Raw genomic sequence first — 16111 nt, forward strand, 5'->3', positions numbered from 1 at the left:
TTGCTCTCATTTAGATAAGCCTTTGCCATCTAATTGTTCATATTGACACAAAAAAATGACCTCGAGCAAACCAGATCTATCCTAGATCCGAAGAGAAATTTCGAAGAAAAAAAGGTGCTTTCTTAAAAAAAAACAATTCCTTGAACAAGATCCCCTTTGCCTGTGTTTTTTTTATTAAACCTTAATTAAATGCACCCAACATATTTAAAAATATATATAATTTATCCCATTTTTGAATCCGCCCCAACATTTATTATACTCCCAATGTTTGTTTCAAACACAACATAAAAAAATGTTACACAACATTCATTATACTCCGCTCCAACTTGATATCACAAAAAAAGATTTAAAATACCTTTGACCTTTTTTTATATGGCCTTCAAATTGATAACTCGCATCGATGGGCTGCCACTGATATTACAGCTCGGCCTCAAGTTCGACCTCCACACTAGAAACCGATCTGCAACAACTGATCTTGGACCATTCACCCACCGATCCACAACTGATCTTGGACCATTCACCCACCGATCCACAGCCTCTACTGTGTCACCACAGCCTCCACAACATGCAATCTCCACATTGCTCTTCACAACGCGGCCTCCACAGTCGGACCTCTCTCTCTGCAATAGATCTGCACTATGTGAATGAGACCATTGCGTTGATGCCAGAATGAGACCATTGCATCGATTCTCTAGTGATGATCATGGTGGGATGCGAATGTAATGGCCACCCTCGGCCTCCACCTGGAGTAGTACACTTCCTCCCGGCCACCCCTCAACTCATGAATTGACACTACCACTAGCACTTCCCCTGCGCCTACACCATCTAGGCATGCACATAGAAACCTCAACCTCCACACTGGCACGTCTGCCTCCTTTCTCCAACAGATCTCAACGATCTTAACATGCAGAACCTTCCACGTAGCTCTGGGCCTCTCTTCTGCTACATCAACACCCACTCGAGCTCGGATCAAATGCGTGGCCACCAGGGCTCCTCTTCTGCTGCGTCTACAAATGCTCAGATGTTAAAAACTGATGGCATGTGCAGGCTCTAGCACCTCACTCCATGAATCCACTATGTTGACTATCAAAAAACTGCTTGATCTAATGTTAGTCCATTTACTGCTCCTTTGCACAACTGTCACCGACGGAACAGACCATTGCGATCTTCCCTCTCCGACCCGCAATTATGGGGGCGATGGATGAAATCACTCTAAGGAAATCAACAATCATGGCATTTGTCAATCTGAAATTCACGGTGATCATCACTCATTTTCTTTTAGGAAGAGCAATGATAACTGTGAGTAAAATTTTAAAAAATTGTACTGTTTCTCCGCCTCCTTACCATACAGGTTTTTTTCACACCAGCTCCTGACTCAGGGATTCGCAGGCCCTCTCAAACCTACAGCTTTGATACCATGTTCAAAAAATTGAAGAATCAACTTTCTTAATAAATTGGACAGCTCACAAGTGAGGAACTCCACTTGGAGACTGTTTCTGGCAAAATGCTTTACCTCAATCATCTTACAATAAAAAATATATATAGTTTTCACACATTTAGGGAAGTTAGAACAACTGCCTAAGAAGTAGGAACTAATTCCTAATCTAAGGCTCTAGTGACTTGAATCTCTCCAGATTTACATATTCTCCACTATCTTCAACACACTTCCCATCAAGAACTAGGAGGCAGTTTTGGCTAGGCTCAATTATAAAACAAACAATAATTTTAGGAAATAGCTTTATGATGATGACGGGGAATTGAACTTGGGTGTACTATCATTGAGCCAAAAGGCTTATTCTACAACCCAATATGATGGTGATGTGTAAGTATGTCCATGCTCACCGTGGAGTTGACACGTGTCCTCTTAAAATAAAAATAAAATATTCTCTAAATGAAAAATCAATGTTGGCTATAATAAAAAATAAAAATGAATATGTTATGCATGTTTAGTTAGTTTTCCATATGATGTAATATAATTTCATGTAAAGTAATTAGAAGTAAAAAAATGTGCAAGTAAGATGTTTAACCTTATGTAATCTATATAACATTCAAAAATACAATTTAAATAATGAAAAATTACACGTTATATTTTGCATTCTAAAAGAAGTTTTCACCTAAAAAAATTAGATTCTTTTGGGTTTATGTTAGATCTAGGGTTAGATGGATCTAGGCTAGTAATAACTTAAGAATCCACAACAAGAATAGATCTTGAATGTACTCTCATAAAAACATATGAACTTGTTCCACAACCTTGGTTTTCTTGATTATAATTTTTTTTTAAATAACACCATAATAGTAAAAAATGTGTTGGATCATATATGAGATATATCCATAAGTGTTTGAGAGAATATTTACGTTGAAGAGATGTATTTAAAAAAAAATCATTGTAATATTTTTAAGATAGCATTGATTTTTACATGGTTTCGTTGACAATCAAATTTCAAGGAGGAAGTAATAAGGATTGATTTGCTGATTTGTCGATTGCATTAGTAAGGGTTCTTAAAATATGTTTGATTTGGATGGGATGAACTCAATTAAGTGATTTCAAAATTTTCGTGTAAATTTCAAGGAGGAAGTAATAAGGATTGATTTGCTGATTTGCCGATTGCATTAGTAAGGGTTCTTAAAATATGTTTGATTTGGATGGGATGAACTCAATTAAGTGATTTCAAAATTCTCGTGTAAAGATTTCAAAATTCTTATGTAAATATAGGGAACACTGGAATCCAAAAAATAGGTTCCCAAAACAATATAACAAATAGAGTTACTAGAGTCACCTCTTATAATTAAAAACCTAATCTGTAAAAATTGAGCATAAAGATGTTCCAAAAGACAACATACATTTAAGCCTAGTTATTAAAAACTAGGCTAAGTTCCATGAGTATTCTAGTTTTGGTTATCCTTTAAAGTTCAAAAAGAAAAAATTAACTCTTTTAAGAACCAAAAAAGACTTCAAAGTATGCTAATTTTTAAACTTTTGTGGTCATATTTGGAAAAATATGACGCAGATTATCTACAGTATCTTTTTCATCATGTCAACGTTTCGAACCCCAAAGGGGATCCATCATCACGACAAAATTTGATAGATTGGGAGAAGAATTATCAGAATAAATAAATACCATTGTTAAATTAAAGTAGAAGCCAACCAATTCATAAAACTAATTTTTTTATAAACTATTGAATTATATTTGTTCTATTTCATATTTTAATTTAACCTAATAAGAAATATAAATAATAAAACTGATTAATTCTAATAATTATCATAAGGTTATTATTTCGTTGTTTTTAAATTTAACCTAATATGGATTACCAAATATGATTTAATTTATTTTAATTTTAATTTAATATGAATATTAATTTATATTTATATTTTTGTAATCTAATTAAATATAATTAGTTTATTTTGATTTTAATTTTTACAAAATAAATAAATGTAATTAATTCTTTATTTTTATTTTTATTTACTAAAATAAATGAATAAATTAAATTAAATATAATTCATTAAATATCTACTAAATAGTAATAAATAATTTGATTTAATGTATTATTTATTTATTTAATTTATAGATTAATCCACTTAAAGTTTTTATATTATTGTTTTTAATGTTTAAAACCTATTCTAGTAATTAATTCTAAATAAATAAATAAATTTATTATTTCATTGTTTAAATATAACCTACTATGGATTATCACATATAATTTGTTTATTTTAACTTTTATTTTGAATTCTCATTATATTTTGTAACCTATTTTAAACTTTATCATATTTATTTTATACCTTAATTAATAACTCATGCTAATTTTATGTATGACAATAATAATTTGGAGGAAGTGTATTCTTACAAGTACCTAGGAATTGATATTCATCACAAGCTCAATTGGAACCATAGCATTGAGAAAAGGATTAATGGGGCGTGGAAAGCTTATTTTGGTCTTGAAAATAATTGTAAAACAACAAACCTCGTAATGTGGGATAAAAAGAAGTTCCTCTTTGAAACTTTAGTCACTCTTGTCATCCTATATGGTTGTGAGGTTTGGGGTTGCAGCATCTCTAGAGAATCATGGAGAAAGATTGAGCAAATCCAGAAGAGTTTTATAACTTATAACCTGAAAATTAAAAGTAATACACCCTATCCTATTCTCCTTATAGAAGCAGGTCTTTCCCCTATTGAGAGCCTAGCTATGATTTGGTTTATGTTGTACAAGCACAAACTCAATAACATAGACGATCATAGACTTCCTATGCTAGCTTTAAACTCGAGCCAAAACCACCTAAGGCTCAATCGAGGGTGACATAAAGACACAAGGGCTTGGTTAAACTATTGGGAGATCAATGAGAATGATGCATTGCAAAGCATTAATAACATTAAAGATATTGTTACTTCTAAGTTTAAAGAAAAATTGTGGTGTGAGAAAGATTTAGCGACTAAAAGAAAATTAAGTTATTATAAGAAGGTCATCAACCCCACTCTAGAAGATCAAAATATCTCTCTATTTTAACTAGCTCAAAGAAGAAAATTAATATAGCAAAGATTAGAATGAATTCTCATGAGCTCCATACTGAAACAGGTCGTTGGGCAGTTCCTAAAACACCATGGATGGAAAGGATCTGCCATATATGTAAGATTAGGAACATTGAGGATGAAAACCACTTCCTCTTAGAGTGCCTTGCATACAACCACATTAGATCTCAGTTTCACAATCTTTGTTACAATATTGACCTTCATAGCCTTTTACAATGTCAAAATTATAGTGAACTCGGGAGGCTTCTCTCCAAGCTTTTTGAGCATAGGAATAAAATCTTAAATCAAAATAAATAATTTGTTTCTTTAGGTCCGATAGACTAAATTTGGTCTCAACGGACGTTAACCACCACCACCATCACCAATAATAAAAATATTATATATTATTTAAATAATATCTTAACAAATTTATTATTTTTTTATTTACCTATATAAAATGTATTATATATTATATAATTAATAATTATTTTTAATAATAATAATTTTTAAAATTATGAGCTAGAGAAAGTTTATTATTTTTTTTTTCCAAAGAAAAAAACGAACTTTTTATATAAGATAAATAAAAAGTTACAAGTATATGCATAGCATTCAGTTTGTTGTAGGGATGAAACCTACAGTGGCCCCAGAGAAGAGCCTATCTCCTCTGTACAAAACTGGGAAAAGAAAGACTCTGTTCACCTGAGTCTAAACAGAAACTTCACCCATTCCAGCAGATCGCTACAAATAGTCCTTTAAAAGACCAACAAAAGACGCATTATCACAGGACGTGTTTCGATTCTTGGGTCTCCTCATAGAGGAAAACAACCCACAAAAGGAAACAAGTTAACTTGAATAAAACAGCGACAAAAACCTTCGACTTGTCAAAAGACAAAAACTATATCATCATTGTTTACAATAGCTATATAGTATATGAAAGTACCGAAAAACATAAACATCAGATAATATTGAGATTAAACATATGGAGGATGATCCGACACATGGATCTGTTCATGGACTTGCTCTGTTAATTTCCAACTGCCCATAGCTTGCTACAGACCATCTTTAGAAAGCCTGTCTGCTGCTTCATTTCGGTCCCTGTAAATATGTCCAATTGAAAAAACATTAAAAGAGAGTTTTAGATTCAGAATTTCTTCTAATAGGGGCCTCAACATGTAATTTTGACATCTACTTTGACCATTAACCCATTTCACAACATTTAAAGAGTCCCCAAAGATCTGAACTGTGAAGATGTTCCTGTGAATAAGCCAACATAGAAGAAGTTTTAAAGCAGAAAGTTCAGCAAAGTTGTTTGTTCCGGTTCCAAGGCCCACTGAAGCTTTTAAGGAATGAGAATCATTTAAATGAATGATTATCCCTGCCCCTGCTGAGTTATTCTGAGAAGCCCCATCAAAGTAGGCCCAAGGGATCCCGGCTCTGATTTGTTCTTCTCTGCTCTGAGATGATTTTCTTGACTCCTCTGGTTCAGGGATGCTGGACAGGATTGTTGTGCATTGAATTGCAATAGTTTCAGCTAGGGTAGTTTTGTTTGCCACTCATTCCACCAAAGAGGTCTAAGCTCTAATTGTTCACCTGATTTCCACGCTTGCCCCCATATTATGGACTAACCTATTTTCTCAATATGCTTCAGATATATGATGCCCTTTGAATCCAAGTGTCTGATCAGTCCTGGGGACAAAGCAAACAATTCATTGCAGCCCACCCATGGATCCCTCCCTATCCTCAAATTTTCTCCATTCCCTACCTGCCATGCCAATCCTTGTTCTATGATTTTAAACGCCTTAGTAGTAGCTTTCCATACCACTGAAACATTCCTTCCTTTCTTATTTGGGTTACGGATCCATTCTTCTAATGGTACACGATCTATATACTTTCGCTTCACCACTCTCGTCCATAGATTCGCAAAATTGATGATCTTCCATCCAGACTTGGCTGCCAAGGAAACACTAAAATCATAAAGATTTTTAATTCCCCATCCTCCCCAATCTTTTGGCTTTGCAATTTTCTCCCAAGCAACCCAGGGAAGAATAGAGTCCTCCTTTGATCCAGACCAAAGGAATCTGCTGCAGATCTTCTTTATCTTATGAAGAATCCCTTTTGGTATCCAAGTCAGGGCTGCCCAAAATACCGGCATGGCTTGCAACACAGAGTTTACTAGGGTCAATCTACCAGCTCTGGATAGCCACTTGTAACTCCAATGAGTGATTTTTGCTTCTATTTTGGCCACCAGCCAGTTCCAATCCTGCTTTTTGTATGCATTTGGCTTCAGCCAGAAGCCCAAGTACTTGAACGGATTCTCCATATTAAATACCTCAAAGGGCAGGATAGAGGAAATCTGGATCTTTTCATGTCTATTGAAACCTTCCATAATTAACTGAGACTTTCTGAGGTTTATTTGCATCCCTGTGGCTTTCATGAACAAATCAAGAATGTTTTTTAGTTCTTTAATTTCATTCAAGCTCCCATTTGTAAATAATAAAATATCATCTAAAAAAAGGAGGTGAGTAATGAACATATTTACAGCAACTTCCAAACCTTTTACCAAACCTGTTCTTCTGGCTTCCAAGATCAGTCTACTTAGAACCTTGGCCACTAGAAGAAAAAGTAGTGGCGATAGAGGACATCCCTGGCTCAGTCCCCTTTGACCTTTGAAAAATTGTGATGAGGCCCCATTGATTAAGACTGCAAAACTTACGCTGGTTACGCATCCCATAACCCAATTTATGAAACCCAGGTTGAACCCCAGATGGGTTAACAACATCATGAGATATGTCCAACTGATCCTGTCATATGCTTTTGACAGATCAATTTTAATCACAGCCCCTTTCTTGTTTGATTGTCTAATGCTGTGAATTGTCTCCTGAGCCACTCCTATGGCTTCATGGATTTGTTGACCGTCTAGAAACCCAAACTGTTCACTTGAAATGCATTTGGACAGAATCGGTTTTAGATGGACAACTATCAGTTTTGCAATGATTTTATAAACAAAATTACATAGTGAAATGGGCTTGAAATCTTCAAAGGAATCCGGATCCTCCTTTTTTGGGATAAGAGCTATGAATGTTGCATTAAAAGGAGAATAAATCTCACCTTTCCTCCTTGACTCTTCCACCACCTCAGTTAGTTCTGCTCCAATCGATTCAAAAAAATGATGGAAGAGTTCAATGGTCCACCCGTCCGGGCTCAGGCTTTTGTCTTTTTCCATTGATTTTATAATGCTCTCCACTTCCTCCTTAGTCACTTCTCTGATTAAGTCTTCTGCTTCCTCCTCCTCTACAAACCGGGGAAAACATTGGGCTATTCTGATCACTTCTGCTAATGTTATCCCTCCTTGTTTAGTAAACAGATTCTGAAAGTGAATCCTTCCCATGTTTGATAGAGACTCAGAAGAGGTGGCTTCTCTACCCTCATGATCCTTTAGCTTCCATATCGTGTTTGCATTTTTCCTCCCTTTTGCATAGTTATGGAAAAATTTTGTATTTTCGTCCCCAGCTCTTAACCAGATCGCCCTGCTCTTTAGCCTTCATTCCTCCTCTCTGTCTAGTAAGAGTTTGCCTCTGCGCTTTTCAAGCATCAAAATTTTTTCTTTTGATTCCTGAGTAGCATACCCATCTGCCTCAAGGTCCTCCAAAACCTGCAGTTCAGCATTAATTTTGGAGATTTCCTCATTCTGCTTTTGTTTCCTTACTTTTTCCCATTCCATGGTAGCTTTTTTAAGTCTTTTTAAGTTTTCCATGAAAAAGGACCCTTTGCTCTCCAAAGAGGTTCTGTCCGGATGTCTCCATGTGTCCCTGAAAAGCTTATTGTAAGATTCCTCTTGCAGCCAGGAAGCATTGAATTTGAAAGGGGCCGCTGGCTTATGGGGAGGTTTTGATAATTCCAATAGGATGGGGAAATGATCTGAATTCCCCCCCTCGCCCACCCATTGTCTGAACATTGGGATTCTGGATGCCAGGTCTTCGCATAAGAGGAATCGGTCCAATCTCTTTGCCACTCTCTCCTCCCCTGCTCTTCTATTCCTCCAGGTAGGTTTTACTTTGATTAGGTTTACATCTATCAAGTTATGAGAGAGGAGGGCGTTTGAAAATAAATCTGAGAGCGGGTCTTCTCTCCCATGTTTCCGCACTCCCCAGTGAGAAATTTAAATCTCCTCCTATAATCAAGTTTCTGTGTCTCAACAGAGATTTTGACAAAAAGTCATTCCAAAAGGATTCCCTTCCCTGGCACGACCCATAGATATTTATGATCAAAAGGGGAAAGCCAAACTCAGGAGAATGGATCTCCATACCTAACACATGAGCCATTCCCCAATGATTGATAATTTGCATCCTTCCTTCCTTGACACCAATTGCCAGGTCGCCTGAATGTCCCACAGCATTTATAGCTAGGAAAACCCATCTTGGGAGAGAGATCCTAAGGGATGATTCCACCTCAAAACTTATGCGTAGGGTCTCTTGAAGAAAGATGACATTCGGATTGTATCACGAAACTAACTCCTTAAGGGCCAGTTTTTTGGGTTTACTGGCTCAACCCCTGCAATTCCAAGATAGAAAGATCATTTGAAAACATTTTCAAGGGGATTTGCTGCTCTAAGCGCCCCAGGGATAGACATTTGTTTTTCGTCAGCCACACCAAACTTCGCTCTAACCTGTGCTTTGGACATGTTTGATTTCCTGCCTCTGGCCTTCCTTTTGAAGGCCTGAGACGAGGTTGGGCCTAGCCCACCAACCGGATCAGGGATTTCAAGCTTTTTAACATGTTTTTTGTCGAGAGATCTTAGGTTATAATGACACACAGGGGTGGAAGGAATAGGATCCATCCTACTAAGAGAAGCATCTTCACAGTTCAGGTCAAGGGATGGGATAGCCGCAGTGATATTTTCAATGTTTAAAAGATCATCATTGCAACAATTTTTTAGAGGAGAGCCAGATTTCAAGCAAGCATCTTTAGTTTCTGAAAATAAAGATGGATTACTTGAGTCTAGTTGCATACCATTTGGGTCTTCGACAGGGGTGTCTACGGCCTCATTGATGACCTCCTTGATTAAATTCTCCGGGCTGCGCTGGACCTCTTTTGCTTCTGGCGTGTCCTCTCCGACCTGATCATCTAGGACTCCTTTCTGGGTTTGGACCACTTCCATAATATCCTCCTCTGATAGTTTCTCAATTTCAGCATCCTTGTCTTTCTTCGATTTCTTCACCCGCTGCTCACCTTTTTTCTGAGTCCTCCTTTTGCGATTACCCAGCGGACAGTCCCTTGCCAGATGCCCATATTCGTGGCATCTATGACATCTAAAAGGAAGATGTTCATAATCCAGCAGTTGCTCAAACACGTATTCTTTATACTGTAGATTGATGGATTCCGCAAGCCCTTCTTTTGGATTTAATCGGACCAAGATCCTGGCCATGGCTCTTTCGTGGGTATGAAGAAAGGACATGTCTGCTTCCAGGAAAGTGCCAAGTAGGTTCCCTATCGATCTGAAGACAGACTCTACCCACAGGAATGGAGGAAGACCAGGTGCCTTGACCCAACCAGGAAACTCATCAACCTTCTCCCTGTTCCCATCAAATAAAGACGACCACCTTTTGAAAAGAACTGGGTGATTCCCAAAGGCCCAGTTTCTCCCTGCAACCCAATCCGCCGCTTCCTTGTTTTCAAATCTCACCATAAACCAACCCTTCACAAGCGCTGCAATATTGAAATTTTTTACTGGGGCCTCCTTCCACTGTTGCTCTGCCCAATGGTTCAAGAATTTACCAGAGAAAACCTTACCTCTAGCTCTTCCCACTAGAGTGCATTCCGCCACCTCTAGAGCGTCCTTGACCTATACATCCATGCCTAGGACCAAATTCCCTTCAATCTTTTTCTTCTTTAGGGGTTTCGCCTTTTTCCTTTTTCCCCCAGCCCTCTCTTGCCCAGGGTCTTCCTCACTAGCTTGAGGTTTTGGGTCCGCCTTGTCCAACTCCACCTGAGGTCTAGACTCGCTTTTATCTAGGGATTTTCCTCCCTTGCCTGAAATAGCTGCATGGAGTCCGCCTTCAAATCCTTCCTTTATGCCTGTGCCAAAACCAAAACCCTCTTCCGCCCGACCAACAACTAATTCCTGTCCTTCCTTCCCTAACTCCAAAGGTTCACCGGGTCCTGTACTTCTCACTCCAGCTCCCAAGCTAGGCTTGAGTGACCCTTTTGCTATTAAAGGTCTGGTAATAGCCGGCGAGCTGCCCCCTTCCGTCACTACACTTTCCGGCTTTAAACCTCCTCCCACAGGCCTCCAGACTCCCTTGTTTGCTTTGAAATTTATGATATCTTCAAGCCCTCCAGATAGAAAAAACACATTAGAGGGTGATTTTTCCTTACTTACTTGGGCGTCGGAGGGTTTTTCAATTAGATGGAAGCCCTTCTCCAAAGGACCTGTAACTTTGACACCCCTTCCTCCTTTGTTATGCAGTCCAGCCAACTCCAAGCTTTCCTCCAACAGACCTTTTGCTGCTCTGTTGCTCCATGAACCTTCCACTGCGAAATCCGCGGGTGCATGACTGCCAGCTGACCCGAAAAACTTGACAATATTTTGGGCGTTAACCTCCTTTCCCCAAACTGACAAGATATCTTCCGGTGCAGGGTCTAGGTCAACTGCCTCTCTAGGTTTCACCATGGTAATTACCTACAATAAAAACGATTAACAGACACTGCTAACGGTCCGTTACCTGCTGCTCTTGCTAAAAACCGCCTGGGAATGTCAACTGCGAGAGCTCCAAAATGGTTTTACCAACAACTTGCCCGGTGAGAGGTAATGCAAACACGTTCCGAGAACCCCCTCTGCTGAATACCCAGCTGTCCCCTCCTAACATGGCTAACAGTCATCTGCCTTGGTGAGAAAGCCAGCTGCCCCATCCCGTACCATCGTGTCTCCGTCAACCTACCTTTTCCCTAGTTTGCAGCATCGTAGGCCATCAGCCTAGGCTGCCCTGGTTCGACTCCTACAGCCACCATCGTTCTCATCCCTCAGAGAAAGTTTATTATTTAAATGATCATTGCAAAAATATATATTATTATTTATTATTTAAATGATTATTACCCAAAAAAAAATAGAATAATTATTTATTATTTTATTTGAAATATATTTAAAGGAGCCCTTTGGGATAGCTTACTTGATGATGGCCATCAAACTAAAGTGTTATAAAATGTTACATAAGTTCTAAGTTCAAGCTCTCGATTCATCTCTACTTGCCTAGGGGCATACACCAAACGTATTTGTACACATTTTTAAAAGTTCCTAGGTTATAATATACTTTGTTTTTCTTGACATAAATCTAGTTTTTTTAGTTTTTTTTCCGATATTTATTTTAGATCTTTATTATCTAAATATTTTAAACCATCAAATTAATTTATACATTTCAAATAATTAAAAATCACAATTTTATTGAAAATTATATAATGAAATTTAAAATAAAACAATATATAAGATAATTAAATTTAAAATAATTAAATTATTTCCTATATGTATATTAAAAAAGGAAATGTAAGATATTTCAACAATTTTTTATATTTTTGTGTTTTTGTAGTTTAAGTAATAGATTAAATGTATTTTTTTAAGGCAGTTTTTAGATTTCTAAGAATTATAAATTTAAGTTATTTAATCTGAAATTCTAAATGCTTTGGGAGTTTTTAAGGTGCTGAATCTATTTATACTTCTAAAAATGCATTTTAAACAACAAGAAATTGCAATATTACAAGAAATTAGTAAGAATATATTAAAATATTTTGTTTAATTGTGTAAATTGAATCATTTAAATATTTCAAGATGTTTTAAAACATCAAACTTATTTCTACATTCTAAAGTACAATTCAAATAATTAAAAATTACATTTTTATTAAAATTATATTAAGAAATTTAAAATAATTAAATGATTCCCTATATTTTGATACATTTAAAAACAAAATATAAAATAACTAGACATTTTTTTATATTTTTATTTTTTTAATATAATTAATAGATAAAATGTTTTTTCTCTAGACAATTTTTGAAATTTCTAAAAATCATAAATTTAGATTGTTTAATCTGTAAATTATAAATACTTTGGGAATTTTTAGAGCCTTAAATTTATTTATATATTCTAAAATACATTTTAAACAATAAAAAATTACAATTTTACAATAAATTATATTTCCAGATTGCAATAAAAAAATTCAATTATTTTTCCAAATTCCTGTCCAAGAAACCATTTTAATGGTGTGGCTTTTCATTATATTAAATAAACTATATGAGATCATTATTTTATCGGGTGAGTTTTTTAGTTAATGTAATGTGTTTTTTAATTAGATTTATTTTTAGGTATTTAGCATTTTATTTTTAGTTAAGAATTTTTTTTTGGTTATAAGTATTTAGCATTTTATTTTTTCGATGAGTTAAATTTACTTAAATTTTTTTTTCTTAGTATTTTATTTTTATTTTTTAATTTAAATAACACAATTTTTCAGATTAATACTTTCACTTACACACAAGTTTGATCTTTGTATTGCAGTTTACAAGGTTCAAATGTGGAGGAGTTGCCATTGGGGTCAGCTGGTCTCACGTTCTGGGAGACGCATTCTCGGCTTCTGTTTTCATGAAGGAGTGGGGAGAAAGCTACAGGAGAAACAGATCCAAACCATGCCCTGCAACATGTACAGAACATCGAGCAGAAAAGTCGAGATGGGCTCCAAACAATCAATTTCACAAAGATCTTTGGGTGAATACACAACAAGAAAATACCATGATGGAAACAGCTTCCTTCAGGTTATCAGAAACCATGGTATACTATCTCATGTCACAGGCCCAGGATTCCAAATCATTAAAGCCTGTGACACCCTTTGTTGCAATTTCAGCATTTGTTTGGAAATCCATACTCAAGGCACACCCTGAAAGGCGTTATCATAATGCTCTGATCTGTACAAATGTCAGTAAATACAAGAAAGCCTCTTCTCGATTGGGCAATATTAACCAGATATTGACACAAGTGCAAATATCTAACGAAAATGGAAGTATAGAATTAAGTAATCTAGACTTATGTAAAATTGCTCAGCTTATCGAAAATGGTGGCCAGAGAACTTCCATGATTGGAGATGGGGAAGCTTTGGTTTATGGGTCAGATTTAACGTTCCTGAATTTGGAGCATCTACCTTGCTATGACCTGGTTCTTGAACAAGGTGGTCCGGTTCATGTCTCTTATACAGTAGAGCCTGTTGGAGATAATGGAATGGTAATAATCATACCTTCTTCTGAGGGTGGAAAAAGTAGAGTTGTTAAGGTTTCACTGTATAAAGATGAAATCGTAACACTGAAGGAGGAGTTCATTCAATTTTCGATCGTTTAATTGGTAAGGAGCATTGTAATTTTAGGGCTCAGTTAATTGTGATTCATGATTTATTACTGGAAAAATCATTTAGATATTTCAGAGTCGATAGGTTTTAAATCCTTACTAAGTTTATCATGACAAAATTGGAGAGCAAGATCAATAAATATCTCCAACATCAATAAATCAAATATTTATAAACTGTATTAAAATATTCTACCAAGTTTGAAATAGAACAGTTGCTTAAATAGCATCTGACTATGCCATCATGTCTATATTCCTAGTTTTGAATGGAAAATCTGTGTTTTTATGTTCAGTTCATCTTTCTATTGGATAGAAGAACCATATAAGGTTGACTGTATTCTCAACCTTTTCTAGTATATTTGAACTTGACATTTAGTAGTGAATAAACTTCCAGCCAACCAATCTCTACCTTATGAGTGTTTTTTATGTTTAACCTTGTTTGCACATAGAAAACACTCTTCATTGTCATTACATTGTGGAAATGAAGAGTTAACTTCATTTTTATAGTTTATATCATTACATTGTAGAAATGAAAAGTTATTTTTCAAATGTTTTTTTTTAAGGTGGTAATATTGGTTATATTTTAATTATTAATAGTTAGTGGGATACTTAGTATGAGGAGAGAGTGGGTTGAATTATTATTGTTATTTTAGGAAAGTCAAATATAAGTGAATGAGTTATAATAGATTAGGTTTCCAATCCATATGCTTTTTAATTTTTAAGTTTTTAATGTTTTTATATGTTTTAAGAAATAGCTTTTTAACCAATATATTTGAAAATACCACTTCTTAATAGATAGTGTAATTTAACTATTCTACATTTTTTTTAGACATAATTTTTAATACTTTTACAAAAATGTGTTTAAATTGTAAATTTAATCATTATAATATTTAATTCAAAATATAATTTAAATGATTAAAAATTTACAAACTTATAAAAATATTATATTTTGAAATTCTAATTAACACACTAATAAAATAATTAATCTACCACTTAAATAATTAAAAATAATTTTAAATCTTATTTAGAAATTATAAACCAATTCAAATTTAAATTCTATATATAACTTAAAAATTATACTATTTTTTTTAATCTAAATATAATTTTTTAATTGAAATATTATATTATATACAACTTAAAATTATTAATTAAATGTCCAGTTTAAATTATATATTTCAGATTCATCGAGTAAAATATGGTCACACAAGAATAGAGATACTCTGAGTTACTCATTAGCCAGTTGCTCGATACTTCTAGAGCATCGAAGTGTGCTCCTTTGCATTTAGGTGCGTTCTAGCTTTTCATTTATGGTGTTTTCTAGGTTCTTGTAAAGCTGGGGATTATGTTTAGAGGAGTATTAATTATAACAGGATACTTCCAAAAGTAAATTGATTTGTTTTGATTGTAATTTTAAAATTATATATGTAGAAAATTAAAATGATTATAGTTAATTTTTTATTATTAAAATATAAATATATAAAATATTTAATATTATAATAGTTTTCTTTAGCCTATTGTTTAATATATATTTGGTATCATCATCCATATTAAAAAAAAAAAAAAAAAAAAACTATTAATTTTCAACATAAATATATGAATTCTAGTTGTTTTAAATTTAAGAACATTGTAGAGAAATTTAATTTAGTTGATTATATGATAAACGACACCTCGTGGAAGGTTTCTAGCTTACACCATGAACAAGAAGGAATGGTGTGAGAGTGGTGCCTTGGCTAAGCTAATATAGGCATAATATAGGTTTCTAGCTTACATCATGAACAAGAAGGAATGGTGTGAGAGTGGTGCCCTAGCTAAGCTAATATAGGCATAATATCCTTTAACTGAAGTTGAAATTCATTGATTGTAACAAAGTTTCTTCTTGGGCCTTTTCCTTTTTCATAAGGAGCCTCCCAGCTAGCATCATCTTCATCTAGTAAAGGTACATGATTTTGGATTTTTTTTTTCCATAGCCTTTTTGTTAACTAGGTCAAGAATCCAATTATTTAGTTCTATGTGACATTTTAGTAAAAATCAAGCTTCTTAAGAAAAAATCATGCTTCCAGTTTTATGATGGACCAATTCATTTTTTTTTTCCTTGGTAGGGACTTGTTCCTAACCAATATTATGTTAGATACCTAATCTGTTAAAATTAATGTGGAAGATGAATCATAAAAAAATTCTCAATATTATGTTGGACACCTAATTTACTAAAAATTATGATGCGAAAGATGAACCATA

The 16111-nt window shown here is 34.7% G+C and overlaps 1 protein-coding gene across 1 annotated transcript in view; it reads left to right on the forward strand.

Moving 5' to 3' along the window:
• LOC149146497 (protein ECERIFERUM 2-like) overlaps positions 1 to 14017 on the forward strand; it is a 47062-nt gene extending 33045 nt beyond the window's left edge. The window contains exon 2 of the mRNA XM_089450042.1: positions 13043 to 14017. Coding sequence (XP_089306168.1) covers positions 13043 to 13873 — 831 coding nt within the window. The 3' untranslated portion in view covers positions 13874 to 14017. The remainder of the gene's footprint in view (positions 1 to 13042) is intronic.
• The last annotated feature ends 2094 nt before the right edge of the window (positions 14018 to 16111 follow it).

Source organism: Pinus tabuliformis, chromosome X, assembly GCF_031772625.1.
Source record: "Pinus tabuliformis cultivar Carrire ecotype Pingquan chromosome X, CPIR1, whole genome shotgun sequence".
Classification (NCBI taxonomy): domain Eukaryota; kingdom Viridiplantae; phylum Streptophyta; class Pinopsida; order Pinales; family Pinaceae; genus Pinus; species Pinus tabuliformis.